This window comes from Anabrus simplex, chromosome 5 (genome assembly GCF_040414725.1).
Source record: "Anabrus simplex isolate iqAnaSimp1 chromosome 5, ASM4041472v1, whole genome shotgun sequence".
Classification (NCBI taxonomy): Eukaryota; Metazoa; Arthropoda; class Insecta; order Orthoptera; family Tettigoniidae; genus Anabrus; species Anabrus simplex.
The window spans coordinates 20,166,915-20,185,105 of NC_090269.1; the positions used below are offsets into that span (position 1 = coordinate 20,166,915).

General features: G+C 39.2%; 1 protein-coding gene across 1 annotated transcript in view; it reads right to left on the reverse strand.

The window, feature by feature from the left end:
- Positions 1 to 18,191, reverse strand: part of LOC136874332 (cell adhesion molecule Dscam2) — a 1,095,748-nt gene that overhangs the window by 480,107 nt on the left and 597,450 nt on the right. Inside the window, exon 5 of the mRNA XM_068227756.1 lies at positions 8,688 to 9,142. Coding sequence (XP_068083857.1) covers positions 8,688 to 9,142 — 455 coding nt within the window. The remainder of the gene's footprint in view (positions 1 to 8,687; positions 9,143 to 18,191) is intronic.

An 18,191-nucleotide genomic window follows, 5' to 3' on the forward strand; every position in this document is an offset into this window, starting at 1 on the left:
AGGCCAGTTGCACGAATTTGTGCCGTTCCATTAAAAATATGGAGTTAGTATTAATGTCTCGGTTATTAATCACCCCATGAGAATAAGTAGCATGTTATTTTACACGTCCCTGGGTATCATTTACGAATATGAAAACAGAATGCCAATATCTTGAATGGATTAGACGTTATTTCCGTGTAACCCCGTAGGTGAATAACCCTGTATACCTTAGCAATGCTTGAAGTACACTGCGAACATCACAACACTACCGAGAACAGCAAAGGTACATCGAATGTGTCTTCATCGATAACTAGGTAAACAAACATACCAGTCCAGGTATCTATTGGTTCTCTTTTGGGGTAATATTGCATCTAGATGAAAACAAACACATAAATCTGACATGTTTACAAGAGTTGTACCATTCCTTTGCTTACTCAAGCGTAACAAGGGTATTATGCTGTATCTACAGGAAATTGCATATAAAGTATTAGCTGTAGAGTAGAATGGAAGTAAATGATTAGGTCCTTCATTCTATATAGTAAAGGAAAGAATTGAATAACCGATATCTTATTTGTGTCTTGAAGATTTAGAGGTGACAGAGAAAATCCATAAGGGACAGCTGCCCTAGAATAAGGGATACCGTACGGTAGCAACATGAAATTGGTAGTAATTTACTTAATGCCATTCAAATTTTCTCAATCTTAGGATAAAATGAGATTACATATAATGTTGAAATTCCCCTGTTGTACAGCTATCTCCGACGAGGATTACTTTATTTTTCTTTCCATATCTCGTATAAATGGATATTCACTATTGACAAGTACTTAATTACGTTACTCATATTAACAAATATCGTTGGAAACGTAGCAGAAATACCAAAATGAGGGAGGAAATTAACTAAAAATTTTGTGATAGACCCTAGCGCACCGAAAATTAACTGGCGGGTATGTGATCCTTTTCTTCAAAGTACTTAAAACAGGTTTCGTGGTATCTCTTCGTGTCAGAATCAACTTCTTTGGGCTGTGAACTGTTACTCTAAAATCTTATTGTTGCATCAATAACAATGCCGATATTACTCTTCCTGTCAAACGTGACAATCTCTGCATGTTTACTGGATCCATCAGTAGAGATACAGTACCCTTCTTCAAAGACTTCAAATCTGCCAGATTTTTTGAGAAGTTCTGCAATGCTGCTCCTGACCATATGGTGCCTGTTACTTTTCATTAGTTCCCCTTTCGGGAAGAAACCAAGAACATGAGGGAGGCTTTCTATCACGCTGCAGGGACGGCAACGGAACACTACGGACTGCTATCACATTACAGTTCAGTTTAATGGCATTAGTCCATTGCGAAGTTAAAAGTCCTTTCTTCATTGTAATCTTCGTGTTTAATTGTGTGCATTCTGAAAAATGCCAGACACCTTTTCCCCTTGAACATAAAGCTTCCTCCTATTCTGGGATGCATTTCATATTTTATGATAGGGCTTAAGACGAAAATAATATGCCGACCTGTGCTTAATTTTGAGTAACGAAACGTGTAAAACTTTGTCCAGCTGCTGACTTCCTCGATATAGAGCTATAAAGTGCAAAGAAAATAACATTCCTCGCGACTGACAGTAAATTTCTTCCATGTAAAGGAATGTTAATTGATTCTTATCTGGATAATGTACCACGACCAGTCCGATTTAGTTTTGTGGTCCGCAGTACAAAACGTCTGTTTCAGACAGAGTTCTCCCAGGAGGTTCCTCATTTACTGGAAAGAGACCCGTTATCTCACGTTGAGTCACACCAGTTACGGCTAAGATAAGTCTTAATGGGTAGAGCTTGCATTATGAGTTAGACTCAGCGGGGCTATTAAACAGGGGTTCCTATTTCAACCTTAAGGGACCACACTTGCGTTTATTGGTGATATTTAATAGGGATGTAATCACCTGACTCCGACAGCTGTACTTGATGTAGGAGGGATTTTATCGCCCAGCACTTGCTGCTAGACGTCGTGCCATAAAATCTGGGACTTGCTCTGAGATAAATTTTTAATGGTCGGGATATACGATTGCAATTTATATAGCCACTTGTTCTCTATGGAACAGAGAAGGAAGATTTATTCAAAATGAACACCTGAAGAATACCCTATAAAAATATTTATTTGCTAGCAATTACGTAGAGTGAGCCTTGACAAAAATCAGTTCAGACTATGTAAGGCGCGCTTTGCCCGAGCTCGGTTTAAGAACGAGTGAAAAAAAATTGAAAAATGAGCATGAATAGCTATTCCATATTAGAGTGGAGAGAAGTGAGAACTTCATTAAAATAAACCCCAAATTTCAAGATTTTAAGGATTTAAACAGAAATAAATCTGCCTCTGTGGTGTAGTGGTTAGTGTGATTAGCTGCCAACCCCGGAGGCCCGGGTTCAATTCCCCGCTCTGGCACGAAATTTGAAAAGTGGTACGATGGCTGGAACGGGGTCCACTCAGTCTGGCGAGGTCAACTGAGTAGGGGGGGGGGGGGCGAGGTTCGTTTCTCCACTCAGCCATCCTCGAAGTTGTCTTCCGTGGTTTCCCACTTCTCCTACAGACAAATGCCGGTATGGTACCCAACTTAAGGTTACGCTCGCTTCCTTCCCTCTGCCTTGCCTATCCGTTCATATTCTCCCGGCGTCTCCGAAGACCGTAAAGGTAGTTAGTGGGCCGTAAAGCAATTATTATTACTATTATTATTATTCTTTCTTCTTCTTGCGTTCCGGCCTTCTAAGGACCACGTTACAATTTCAATTGTTCCTCCTTAGTTCTTTCCTTTTCTTCCAGTATTCTTTCATTGTTTCACTGTGTTTCTTTTTCCTGTCTTCAGTCCACTTTGTGCCTGTTTTCTTTTCCTTCCTCCCTTGGAATCCTTCCATTTGTAAGACTTTCTTCCTAAAAATCTTTCTTTCCAATAATTCTTCTTCTCGTATGTTGTTCCTTTCCAGGTCTTTCTTGACTTCTTGAATCCAGGTGGTAGTTGATTTCTTTTCCCAAAGGTACTTGAAGATTCGTTTAGTTAGTCCATTGTCATCCATTCTGTAAATGTGTCCAAGAAATAGCAGTCTCCTTTTTCTTATTGTTTCTGATATGTTTTCTACGTTCTGGTAAATTTCATTGTTACTTCTTAATTTCCAAAACTCTGCAATTCTTGGAGGACCTAATATTTTCCTTATAATTCTTCTTTCTAATATTTCTAATTTATCAAGCTTGTAGTTCAGTGCTAAACATTCGCTGGCATAAAGGCATTCTGGTTTCACTACTGTGTTGTAGTGCTTTATTTTAAGTTTCCTTGATAAGCACTTTTTGTTGTAAGTATTCTTAGTTATACCGTACGCTCTTTCCATCTTTTGTACCCTCTCCTCTATAGCAGATTTTTCTAAACCATTTTCTTGAATTGTCTCACCCAAATATTTGAATTTCTTTACCTTTGCTATTCTATTATTATTATTATTATTATTATTATTATTATTATTATTATTATTATTATTATTATTATTATTATTATTATTATTATTATTATTAACATATTCTCCCATTCTCCACAAGGCCCCTGTTCAGCCAGCATAGCAGATGAGGCCGCCTGGGCGAGATACTGATCTTCCTCTCCAGTTGTATACCTCCGACCAAATGTCTCACGCTCCAGGTTACTGGCCTTGAGGCGGTCCGAGGGTAAAACCAACCCTGGAGGGAATCGAACCCCCTCTACTCAGTTGACCTCCCGAGGCTGAGTGGACCCTGTTCCAGCCATCGTGCCATTTTCCAAATGTCGTGGCAGAGCCGGGAATCGAAACCGGGCCTCCACCGGTGGCAGCTAATCACACTAACCACAACACCGCAGAGGCGAACCATTTACAAATATTTTTTGATTATAATATATTAGTTCTGGAAGGAAAAACCATCATATTTGAAAGAAATTATAAATTGTGCAATTTAGGGGTTAAACTATACGAAATACGGCAAAGTAATGTCAAAACAGAAAAGTCTAAAATATTGGCCACCTTTCAGCTTATTAAGCCACGTAAGTGAATTTTCACCAGATTAAATGTATTAATAATATTATAACCTCTTAGATATATTTCAGGTGTTTACTTTTAATTTACCCTCACAATTAAAACGTATCTTAGGTCCTTTATGTGTTCCATGTTTCTGAATGTTAAATGGAATGTTATAATCTCCTAGATATATTTTAGATGTTTAGTTTTTAATATTAATTTCTCCTTGGGATAAATGTATCCTAAGTTTTTTATGTTTTCTCCTCTTTGTTATTAGATTTTTGTAGGATAAATTTAATTTACAGTGGCAGTAAATTTACGGCCGAAAGGACCCCTGGTTCTACTTGTAATTAACTTGAAATAAATACATTTATCATTTCTATGAAGTAATAACATTTCATTTGAAAATTTGCCTCGCCTTATTATAATAAAGTATTGATATAATAAAAATATTGATATGATTACGGAATTTAATCCACTGAAAGTTATAAACTGGACATATCCATGAATTCCATTTAATTCCGTTATGCGTCATAATTTACATTATACCGCATATTATAAATGCAGAGTCATGATCCGACATGAATCTGAATTTAATTTTAAATCTGTTTGTGATTGATCGAACAGGTTCTCTCCCTACATGACGTAAGTTATTAACTTATGGCCACGTCATGCAGGCAAGGCTCTTCCGTCATTCACATGAACAGAAATCCGCAAGTATTGAATCAGGTCCAGTTTGTGGGGGAAGGGGAGAGAGGGATGATTGTCTATTAAATTCGAGAAGTTCACGTAAAAGTGACCTAAAGAAAGATAGGTATTCATGTTGAAATAATTAATAAATATTACAATAATATTTTAATAATAATATACAGCCTCGGTGGCTCAGACGGTCTCTCACCGCTGGGTGCCGTGGTTCACACCTCGGTCACTCCATGTGAAATTTTTTCTGGACAAAGCAGAGGCGGGACAGGTTTTTCTCCGGGTACTCTCGCTTTTTCCTGTCATTTTTCATTCCAGAAACTACAGCTGGTCTATATAAATAGAATCGTAACGACCGTGTGTCTGTACATTAACTAGTTTGTCGAAATTATCGTTCAGTTATCTGTTTTAGGTGTAATAATGACGATCTGAATTTTTTTTACCTTTGGTGTCTGTACCGAGCGGTACACCTCCACGCCGCGAATTCAAATATTGCGCCAGTTGAAACCTCTCTACAGGAGAAACCCTGAACTTTAACAAACTGTATTAAGTCAACGGTTTCTCGGAACATGTCACTACTGTAAATTTGGTAATCTTGAAGTGTTCTGAACTGTGTCTATTTTGATTTGTGTTTGTTTGCTCCGTATCAAGAAGTTTGAACATTCTCTAACAGATGTCGCTACCCAAAACTATGGTAACACACTCTGGTGCAATGGAATGAACTTTCCTGAAGAAATATTATATTCCTAAGTTTTATTTTTACTAAATTTTGTTCTGTGGTTTGTGGGTTGGCAATATAATCCTTTCCTTCTGCCAGTTTTGAAATTAGCCAATCATAAACTTCTGTAATTAATTTTCCACCAATAAGGTGTTTCTTCATCGTCTTGTGTATCAGTTTTTGCTGTCGGCCAATAAAAGTTTGTGGACGGGTTGTTATCATTGATGAAAGGTCTCGAATGTTCCACGAGGGTATATAAACTGCTGATTTTCTTGTCTCGGGGCCACTTCAGTAACATCTTTCGCAGTGTGTGAAAATATATAGCAGGGGGCGGGAAGCGCCTCTTTCTCCAAGCAGCAGTTTATCTACAAGGTAATGGCCTGTTAACATCTTCATTTCTTGCTAGCTCAGCAGTTTAACTCTCGGGGAAGGTTCGAAACCTTTAGTATGTAAACTACCCTTTTAAAATGTAAATTCTTTTCTGTCTATCTATAAATTACAAATCTGTAAAGCGGGGATAGAGAGTGCTTCACACTCTCGAACTCCCCTTCATTTTGAATTTGAGGTGACTATGTTTTCGTAACCGTTTTTCTCTTCCTTCTTAAAGTCTTAAACTTATTTTCCAACTAGTCACCTCCCTAGTATGGGATTAGCCCCCGTATAACTGGCCGAGTGCCACCTAGGTTTTAAAAAGTTTCATGTAGGAGTGCAAGCTACGCCTCCAGTCAATTTGGTTTTTTGGGCCATTTAATTAACCCAAAGTTTGTTTTCTTCATGTGAAGGCCCTGTAGGTTGGGTACAAGATACCCCTGTGTCACTGTATGTGCGCCTTAAGGGCAGTTAGGAATGTTTGTTGTAGCCTTTGATAGGCTTGTAAAATTGAGAGCGGGTCTGCTCTTTTCCTCTTAACATTGTAATTAGGAGCAAGTGCTCCTCGTACTTAGGGGTTTTCTGCCCTTCAGCTATTGTGGTGGTGAGCTGAGAGCTCAGAACTTAATCTTGGGGCTCCACGCCCAAATCTTGTAATAATTGTAATTTCTTAACTTGTTTTCCTGCTACTTGGTACCTGTTACTCTGTTGTTGTTATCTGTTGATTTTGAAAAGAAAATATAACCTTTGTTAAAGTTTTAAATTAACTTTAATTTTGTAAGTTGAGACCTATTCCCTCCCGCACCTTCTTTCACCTCTAACTACCACGGATAACTCCGTAACAGTGTCTATGGAAATACATACATATCTTTATTGCCCACCCTAGCATACACCATCGGCTTACAGGTAATAAAGACAAAAAAAAATCACCACTACATCTCTCCTAAAACTACTTAACTAGATTAACTACACCTACTCCGTATCATCCCACACGTGCGGGGATAGCCAGCACACATGCAGGATTCCATTTGGTGTTTGTTTGTTTGTTTGTTTGTTTGTTTATTTGTTTGTATGAGTTCTTATAACTTGAAAACTACCGGATATATTTCTAGCAAATTTCATATTTACAATCCACCTGTCCTTGGGTAGGTTTTAGGGCCAATATTGTTTCTAAATCGCTTAATTGACTGGGTATTTATACGAAATCGAAACCGTGATTTTATATTCCCGCAAAATATTAACAATTGAACTTAATGGATATCTACCTGCCTTAATGGAAATCAATTTCTAAAACTTTTTCTAATGTGCATCATTTCGATACGAGGATTAATAAGGGAGATATCATTAATGGCCCATTTTTCAGTCTAAGTTCGGGCGGACTTAGCCTAAAAGCGGGTGCGCGTAAAGCATATTTATCATAACTGCAAAACTACTGGAAGTATGTTAACCAAACTTCAAATTTAGCATCCCCTGTAAAAGTAGATTTTAAGGTCCATAGCATTTCACATTCCCGGAGTGGACTGTGGGTTTATAGGAAACAGAAACAGTGATTCTACGCTCACACAAAATATACCAGACCAACGTGATGGGAATCGACCAGCCTTGATGGAAATCGATTTCTAAAACATTTTTCTCATGTGCACTTTTTCGATAGGATGGTTAATAAGTGAGATGTCATTAACGGACTGTTTTACAGGTTAAGTCCAGTGGACATACCGGAAAAGGTGTTGTACGTGGAGCAGATTCCTTATCTATATAAATATGTCGTAACGACCGTGTGTCTGTACACTGAATAGTTTGGCGCAATTTGCTTACAATTATCCGTTTCGGGCTTAATAATGACCATCTGCATATTTCATATCTTTGGTGTCTGTATGTTTGTCGACTTGTCTGTTTGTTGAGTTCTTATAACTTAGAAACTCCTGGATATATTTATACTAAACTTTATATTATTATCCACCTGTCCTTGGGTAAATTTTAGGGCCCAAATTATTTCTAAATGCTGGATTGGTTTGGGGGTTTATATGAAGTCGAAACAGTTATTTTACCCTACCACAAATTTATACATCACCAGCCTAAAATGAAAACTACCAACCTTAAGGGAAATCAATTTTTTAAAACTTTTTCTCATTTGCACTTTTTCGATAGGAGAATAACCAGGGAGATATAATTTACGGACTGTTTTACAGGTTGTCATGTCATTTCAAGGTGGGTTAAAACGTTTAAGTGAAGCGTCATTTTCCTGTTTTCGATAGAACAGATTATAAGAGTGGTCCGAAGTTATACGTAATGTCCCCTTCTTTCCGGTTACATATTATTCATCTGAAACTGGGAGTGGCGCTGTGGCGTACGATTCATGAAACCAATCGCCACTCCCAGTTTCAAATGAATAATATGTAACCGAGACGTAGGGAGAATTACGTACAACTTTGGACCAGGATTTGTACCGTTCAAATTCCATGATGATCTTTATTCTGTCTCCACTTTGTTTAGCTTACTGCTTTCGTAGAAGAATATCTGTTTAACATGTCGTATTAACTTTTGAAACCAGGCATGTAACTTCGGATAAATTCATGAAGGAAGCGTGGAATCGATTACCAATTCCGTGCGAAGAACGGGTACATATGCTAGTATGCAATAAATAAATACGTCATTGGCAGCGAAACGAGGACAGTAGATGAACAATAATATCAGTATCGTTTGTCTTGACGGTTTGTTTTATTGACGTGTACATAGTTGGAGGAAAGAGCTAAAGGACTCAATTCAATCGGAAGGGATTTGGAAAATTTGAATAGGAAACACGTATTGCTCTGAATCAATATGCATTTTAAAAATCTTTGCTCTACAATCTGACATAGAATTTACCAAGATGAGAGAAATGGTGTGATATACCGTATTCAGAGTTCTACTCACCTCCTAGTTGCAGTTCAGCGGTCGCCTGCGCCGTTTCTCCCTCTGATCGGCGCACCACACACTGGTACATTCCTCTGTCCTCACGCCCCACACCATTGAGCACCAAGCGGTCTCCGTTCCCTCGACTTGGACCTGGCAGAGGTCGCCCATCCTTGTGCCAGGTGATAAGCAAGGGCATGTTTGAGGGTGGTTGGGATGACTCGATACAGCGGAATTCCGCGTTCCCTCCCAGATGGACACTCAGGAGGGACGGCGTTACTTCCACATGGAGTGACGTACTCACTACAAGACGTAGCTCAGCGCTCGCCTCTCCCCCAGCATTGCTGGCCGAACAGCGGTACATGCCGCTGTCTTCTGGAGTTGTAGCTTCTATTACCAGGACGGGACCCAACAGCCTCGTTCGAGGACCAGGCAGAACCGGCATGGGTTCAGCACCACCCTGGACTCCGAACCACCTGAAAGACAAGACAGAAAATACTGTACAAACCGGAAATGTCACGAGGATGCACGGTAAGGTGTGCGAGGGGTAAGTATGGGTGTTGCGCATGCGCCAATCTCAAGTCTCAAGGCCTGACAATAAACACCTGTTCCGCCCGCGGTGATTCTTGCGAAGTGAGGTGCTGATGTGAAATTTCAAAGTCGTAGTGTAATTGACTTTAGTTACACATTTACTGTAAGTGCTGCATAACGAACAATTTAATAATGAACATGCATCTGTTTCAGAGAGCTCGCACTGTTTGTAACTTACTGTAGTATCTGTTACTCATGTCGTAGCTAAGCTGCCGCGACTTCTCGTCAGACGCAGATAATAATTTAACGGCAAGAAGCCAAGACCGAGACCAGGATAATAATTACAAAAATGATTCTTGACATAGGCCTACGTTTAATCTGAACAATTTTTCAATTTTGGCAATATCTCTCGAAATTCGTCACATCTTCAACAACTCTATTATATCGTCGGTGAAGAAACAATGCGTCGCATGTTACAATGCTCTTCCTATCTATTATTTCTCTTAAGATAGCCACATATGGACATGATGTCCATTAGAACAATGTTCATTTGTGTTAATTTTCCTATGTTTATGTATAAAGGAAAATGAACCTTACATACATTATACCATAGAAGTGCGTAAATACGCCATGCAAACATCCTTACAGTATCATTATTCAGCAAAATAAACTCGTGTCCTCGTCCTCAATGGGGGTGAGCTGCATGTACTATTTTAACCACATACCAGCCCTCCTGCCATTATTCAATTTTTGGCAGTAGCGGGAATCGAACCCGGGCATCCGAGGACAGCAGCTAATAGTGATAACAGTTGCACTGCGGAGGTGGAAATAATCTATATATATAATTGGATGTTGGTATGTTTGAAGCTAATAGACTCAAAAACAACTGGACCGATTTCTGGCCAATGGAAATTTTCTGTAATTAATTTTCAACCTATCACAGGCTTCTTGTTCGATTTTGAGCGTTACTTTTGAACTTAACCAATAAAATTCAGAGGATGTGTCCTGATTAGTCTTGAATGATCTCGAACCTTCCCTGGGTATATTTAAACTGCGGCTTTTCATGTTTCCTGGCCAATTGATCATCGTCATTCTGAGTGTGTTTGTTTAAGCAGGAGGCGGGCGGCCTCTTTCGTCGGCAGCAGAACATCTATTAGGTAATGGCCACATAAATTACGTCTTTCTTGTTGTAGCTACCTCCGCAGCTTAATCCGAGGAGAAAGGTCCAAATCTTTAACTATGTAACCTACTTTTCTAGAATATAAGTTTTCTTTTGGCTAATGTAAAACTTCATAAAGCTTTAACTGTAAATCGGGATAGAGAGTGAGCCATCCTCTCGAGCTCCCCTTCATCTTGGTTTGAGGTGACTACGTTTTGTAACTGTTTTCTCCCTTTCCGTAATGCATTTATTCAATCTTTATTCATGTCATCTCAGTAGCTTGGGATTAGCCCCTGTATCTCTGGGCCAAGAGCCCCGTTAGGATGATATTCTTTATTATCTAGGAGTGAAAGTGTACGCCTCCATTCATTTTGTGTTTGGGACAGTTATCTAACCAGTAGGTTGGATTATGAATACCCCTGGAAAAGTAATATCAATTGTAAATTGTGCCTAGAGAGGCCAGAGAATGTAAGAGTTGTGTGTAACCTTGCCTTGAGTGGGCAGTAAGAAACTGAGAGCCTGTTAGCTCTTTTTCAAGTTTTGTAATAGTAACGAGTGCCTCTGGAAGGCTTGATATTGTATTTTGGGAGCAAGTGCTCTTGAACTAGGGGATTTCTCCCCTTAACTAAATAATACCTCTTCCATTTGTAAAATTGTAAAACTATATATTGAAGCCCAGATTCTGTAAAAATCACTCATTTTGAACTCTCTTAGTCTTGTTTCAAGATTGCTTTTGTACCTGACATGTTGTTATTTGTTGTGTTGTTGTTTATAAAGAAATGTAACCTTCAGTTCAAGTTTTAAATTATTTTTGATAATGTAGATAGACCCATTCACCCCGGCACCTTCTTTAACCCCTTTCTTCTCCACGGGCATCCCAGTAACAATTATTATTATTATTATTATTATTATTATTATTATTACCGGTATTATTATTGATATTATTATTGATGATTTGTTTCATTTTTACAATTCTACTATTTTACAATTTCCTTTACGTTGTACTGGCACAGGTATGTTTTATGACGGCGACGGAGGAAACAAGATCTAGGAGTGGGAAGGACTCAGTCGTGGTCTTCATTAAGCTACAGTCCCAGCATTTGTCGGTGTGAAAATTGGGAACCACGGAAAGCCATCTTCAGGGCTGCTCAGCTTAAGGGCTTATTCATTGCATTCACTCCATTACGAGTCCGGCTTCATGGCTAAATGGTTAGCGTGCTGGCCTTTGGTCACAGGGGTCCCGGGTTCGATTCACGGCATGGTCAGGAATTTTAACCATCATTGGTTAATTCCGCTGGCACGGGGGGCTGGGTGTATGTGTCGTCTTCATCATCATTTAATCCTCATCACGACGCACAGGATGCCTACGGGCTTCAAACCAAAAGACCTGCACCTGGCGAGCCGAACTTGTTCTTGGGCACTCCCGGCACTAAAAGCCATACGCCATTTCATTTTTTACTCCATTACGAGTTAAAGGTAATGTGGATAATGCACATATTTAACATTTTGAGTAAATATATTTTGCTTCATATTTTGGGGTATTTTCCTTGTGCTTTTTAAGGCACTTCCTGAGGATTTTGATATAATTTTGTGGGTTTTTCGGCATTTATTAGGTCATAAAAATCCGAGCTTTGCGTTAAACTTTTACCACTTCTCAACTGACGTACACAAGATCTTTACTTGATCTTTTGCTTCTTGTATATATGAAAAACTGAGTTCCGGGAAAACTTCATGCCGTTGTTATATGGGAACATAAATGTTGAGATAATAACGGGAATGCTGGATGAAGTTGTATGAATTGGTTTCAGTGGCGGGGTAATGCAAGGCAATTAGGGGAAAGTGAGTTCCCAGGAGACTAATGTATTCGGCTGAAGACTGGAAGAGAAGCAGAGAGAGAGCGAGAGAGAGAGAGAGAGAGAGAGAGAGAGAGAGAGAGAAGAGGCGATCGTTACATCCTGTATTTAAGGATTTCAAGGTAAGAGACGATGAGGTTGAAGAAGTCTGAGTAGGAGGCAGGCAAAGCTTCTCTCACACCATGGGGCTAGTCATCTTCAGACTGAGGGGGCTTAGAATTCTACTATCCCTCTCTTTCTCTCTCTCTCTCTCTCTCTAGTCCAAAATAACAAAAGGGCTTAATGATTTACTTTCTTACTTATTATATAATATATGTCTTAACCTTACTGGATTTGGTGTCTGTATTTTCATTTTTTTATGTTTCATGTTTAGTTTAATACTTTAATATTATAAAAATACAGTTACTGTGATCATAAATCTGTACTGTATTATAAGAAGACGCTACATAAAGGGGCTTTTCAGCCTCAGTGGCATGTAAATCATGATCAATAAATTCAATTCAATTCAATTCAATTCAATTCAATTCAATTCAATTCAATTCTATATGTATATATATATAATATTTTTGTGTGTACATCGCTCAAAATTCCACATTAACGACGAAATGCACTGTTTAATTGTAATTTAATTTTACTTTTCATCGGTATGTAAAGTTGGGGAATGAGAAACTACAGTCTAGGCTGTAAAACTTATTCACGCTGAGTGAAATGGTAGTTTAGGGGAAGGGGTCTAAAATTTACTTTTTAAATTCATATGTCATTGGTCCTGTCGAAGAGTAGCTACTGCATAAGAAATGTTATAGAGAATACAATATCAGATCATTTATGTCTTAATGCAGTTTTACCGTACCGATTATGATAACAGAATTCATGAATTTAGACTTTTGTTGCTTAGTCCATATCAACATCGAGCATTACTATCATGGAAGTATTGTTAATTGGCGAGGGGAGTTTGTCATACTTGTGAGAAGGTGTAAGACTACGTGGTCACTGGTCCATATCGACAAGGAAAATTGTGAAGATGATTATAAAAGTGGCTAAAAATGAAGAATAAGAGGTCGTCATGGAAAAAAGAAGAACCCTCTCTACATTAAATACCCCAACATCACAGAGTAGGAAGAAAACTACATGCGCAGGCCTACAATATCGAACGCTCATAAAACTGATGAACAGTAATATTACATTGACAATGTTTATTGTTCTTTGTCTCTTTTGCTCCACTCATCTCCGATGTATGGGATTACTGCTGCGTCCCGAGTTAAACAGCCTGCCTAAATATTGGCGGGAAGTAGTTGGGCAGTTAGATAACTTCGTTCTTTTTTAGCATGTCATTTCTCTGGTTCATACATTTTCTGATAATTATTGGTACGTATTACATTGGTTTATCATAGTATTTCAGCTATGCGATTCCTACTCTGAGGCGCCGATTGGAATGACCAGTTTGAATATGGCAGAGCAGCGTTCACGGCTGTCTGCGGCCTGCTCATTCCTTAGCGAATCACGGGCACGTCAGTTAGTATTAGTTTATTAAATAACTGATCAAGCAGTGTCACCGAAAATGAATTCCTTCACTTAGAAGAAATACTGATTCAAGTAAGATAAACGTATCGATGCCATTAAGCCCTTAAACTGAAAAGGAAAGGCGGGAGTTATTTTTACATTGCTTAACAAATTTATATATGTGGTATGGTAGGTATCGAATAGATAATACGTTTCTTGGATCCTACCCTGTAGCATGTCCAGAGTGCGATGGCAGCAGTGATGCACAAAGGCACATATATACTCATTCCATAAACAATGTTCTTAACGTATCCCCAGAATAAAAAGTCCATTGGAGTGAGATCGGGGCTTCTAGGCGACGACGGAATAGGGTAATCTCTACCAATCCAACCATTCGGGAGCTGAATATTCAGTGCGTTGAGTACATTTGCTTTGAAATGCGGCGGTGCCCCGTCTTGCATGAAAATAATACGGACACCAGTTTCTCGTTCGATTTGTTGTATATGAGGGAAAACAAACTGAGGTTTCTCCTGGGTGGTCCACATTGTACTGGCATGGCTAACAGCACACGAGCAGCGAGAGTTCCATCACCCGGTCAAAGTAAAGGCAAGGCAAAGGCTACTAAGAACGGCTTAAAAAGTATTTATTTCTACTTCAGTTCAAGACCAGAGTTGTCTCAGCATGTCCATCCGTATTGAGGCAGTAATTACTTAAAATATGGGTATTTTTAATTACCCTGCATTACTTACAAGCAATAGACAGTGTACCGGGAGGTGCAACTCAACTCCGCTCATTCAAAATCAGCGCCTTAATAAACTCCTCTATCGATGAAATAGTGAAACTGATAACACAAGAAGTTGGAACTTTAATCGGAAGATGTCACTACTAAAATACAAAGTAATTTTGTTATTGTGAAGTTTCCTAAACTGACTGAATTTCTACTTGCTTTGTTCTGCTATACATCAAAAAGTTGGGACATTTTTCCAAAGATGACACTACCGAAAACTCTGATCATGCACTCTGATGCAAGGTGGAAGCATGCTGGGCCCATAACGCAGAGATCTGTGGATCGAAACCACGCTCTGCTACCACTTATTATGGGGTTACCCGTGGAGTAGAAAGGGGTTAAAGAAGATGCCGGGGTGAATGGGTCTAACTACAATGTCAAGAATTGAATTAAAACTTTAACAAAGGTTATATTTCTTTAGAATTTCAAAAATCAACAAATAACAACCTAACAGGTATAGTTAGAATTTCAAAAATTCGAAAATTCAAGATTCAGAACTTGACAATTCTGGACTACAAGCCCCTAGGTTACAAATTTACAATTAAAAGTGGTATTATTTAGCTAAGGGCAGAAATTCCCTAATCCAAGAGCTCTTGCTCCCTAAATTACAATATCAATCCTTCCAGAGGCACTCTTTACCATTACAAAAATTTGAAAAAGAGCTAACAGGCTCTCAGTTTCTTTTAGCCTACTCAAGGCAACATCAAAAACTTTCAATCTCTGGCCTCTCAAGGCACAACTTACAAATTGAAAACAATTTTATACAGGGATATTTAGTATCAAGCCTACAGGAACTTTGCGAAAAGAACAGGTTAAATGAACGGCCCGAACACAACAGAATGGAGGTGAAAACTGCGCTCCAGATAATGAAATATAAAGTCCTACTGGGCTCTCGGCCGATGAGACAGAGGCTATTCCCAAACTACTGAGCTGGCTCGCATGGAAATTACTTTAACACATTACACGAAAACGTAGTCACCTCAAACCAAGCTGAAGAGGAGCTCGAGAGGGTAACTCACTCTCTATCCCCGATTTACAGTTAAAGACTTTATGACGTTTTTATATTAGCCGAAAGAAGAATTACATTTTAGGAAAGTTTGTTACATAGTTAAAGATTCAGACCTTCCCCTCGAATGAAGCTGCGGAGGTAGCAAGAAAGATAGAATTTACGTGGCCATTACCTTATAGATGTTCTGCTGACGGAAGGAAGAGGCGGCCCTGCCTCCTGCCTTAGCACACACACTCAGAAAGACGATGATCAATTGGCTAGGAAACATGAAAAGCCGCAGCTTATATACCCTCAGGGAAGGTTCGAGAGAAGTCAAGACTAAACCGGCCACACCCTCTCAAAATTTATTGCTTAACACAAAGTGAACAAGAAATGCGGGATTGGTTGAAAATTAATTACAAAAAATTCCTGATTGCCTAGATTCAAAACTGGCGGAACGAAAAGGACGTATTGCAACCCAAAAAAACTGACTATGTTATTTTTTGTAATTTTTGTAAGTTTTTGATGTTGCCTTGATTAGGCTAGAAGAAACTGAGAGCCTGTTAGCTCTTTTTCAAAATTTTGTAATGGAAAAGAGTGCCTCTGGAAGGATTGATATTGTAATTTAGGGAGCAAGAGCTCTTGGATTAGGGAATTTCTGCCCTTAGCTAAATAATACCACTTTCAATTGTAAATTTGTAACCTAGGGGCTTGTAGCCCAGAATTGTCAAGTTCTGAATCTTGAATTTTCGAATTTTTGAAATTGTAACTGTACCTGTTAGGTTGTTATTTGTTGATTTTTGAAATTCTGAAGAAATATAACCTTTGTTAAAGTTTTAATTCAATTCTTGACATTGTAGTTAGACCCATTCACGCCGGCACCTTCTTTAACCTCTTTCTGCTCCACGGGTAACCCCGTAACAGGCAGTATGTTAGAAATTGAGTTACCGAACGATTTGGCCTTGTGTTTAGAGGCACGCATCTATGACCTTGCATTCGATAGATAGTGGGTTGGAACCCCGTTTTCGGCAGTCCTGAAGAATATGGTTTTCCGTTGTTTCCCATTGTCACACCAGGCAAATACTGGGGACGTATCTTAATTAAGGCTACGGCCGCTTAATTTCCTCTCCTAGCCCTTTCCCATCCCATCGCTGCATGTCGGTGCGACGTAAAGCAACTTGTAAGAAAATAAAAAATTAAAGAAAGGCCAAGAGTTACGTAATGTTGTGTACATGTTCTTCAGTCTTAATTTGTCCCGTGTATGGAAATTTATCCTATCAGCGCCCCGGATTCGAATATAGTCTAGAACTTTCCTCTGCGGGGCTATTTTAAGGAAAGCGCTTTCGGGCCGTCTTGTCTGATTTGCTCCGATGATTGAGAGTGCAACTTGACGGAGGTTAGAAGGGGCAGGAGGCAGGAGGCAGAGGGTGGCCAACTTGGACAAGATCCAGCGCTGACAGTTAATGGCATAATTTACCTAAATATGTGATTGTGTCGGCTTATGTTTTGAGGTGAAGATTTCTGCAGTTTTCCTTAATATCTAATATGTAATCCTTTCATTTGTTGCTGAAATGTAGAAACTTCTGCACAGTCTTCGGACTCAATTTATATTCCCTACTGGGAATTATTTAAGGTAAGGGACCACGAGTGGTGACCCTCGGAACTTTCTCCTACAACTTTTGAGCTGGTTGACTGTAGATTTTCTAAATCTCTGCCTTTAAAAATTCCCCTGCAGTCACCCTTTTTTAACATGGGACTAGTCTGTGTGACTTTGGGCCTTAAGCCCCCGAATGTTCTTTTAAAGAATGCTGGTATTTCGCCTCCTTGCCTTTTGTTAATGTCCTCTTTTGCTGTAACCTTTTTTCTTTTCCTTCTTAAGGCCTAGTAGAATAGATAATATGCCCACGCATATTCCTTATGGTTTTCCGGGTAACCGCGTCTACGTGTAGGTTCCGTTGGGGAAGAGCACATTACCTGCTTGTGAAATTTTGTAGTTGATAAGCCTACCTTGGGGCAACCTGTGCATGAATATTGTGAAGTGGGGTCACCCTAGGGGTTACCAGTGTGATTGAGATTGCAAATAGCAACGGGTTGCTTGGTTGAGACTATCCATTATGTATTTGGATCTCAGATTCTATAATGTGTACCTGTTAAGAGCAATATGCTCTTTCATACGTAGGTCAACGACTGGGAGTTTCTCTCAATTAATCTTGTACATGATTAAGTCCAATGCACCGTTGGAGTTGATGAGATCGTTACTGAATGTGAGTATTTTGAAGTAATTTTTCAACTACTTCTTGTTAAATCATTAGATTACTTTTTTTGGGTTTTAAGAGATGAAAGAAATAAAATTTCCAATTTCCGTTAAAGAAATTTTTTGCTCTAAGTGATCCCCTGTCCAGCCGTTCACCCTACGCGATTCCTTACGCCTACGTTCCACGATAAATACCTGAAATAATAATAATAACAACAATACCTTACCTGCTTTACGTCGCACCAACAGAGATAGGTTTTATGGCGACCATGGGGTAGTTAAGGGCTAGGGTTAGGAAGGAAGCGGCCATGACCTTAATTAAGGATACAGCCCCAGCATTTGCCTGGTGTGAAAATGTGAAACCACGGAATACCATTTTCAGGGCTGCCGACAGAAGGATTCGAAGCCGCTATCTTCCGAACGTTAAAACAGTCCTTCATTCTTTACAGGAAC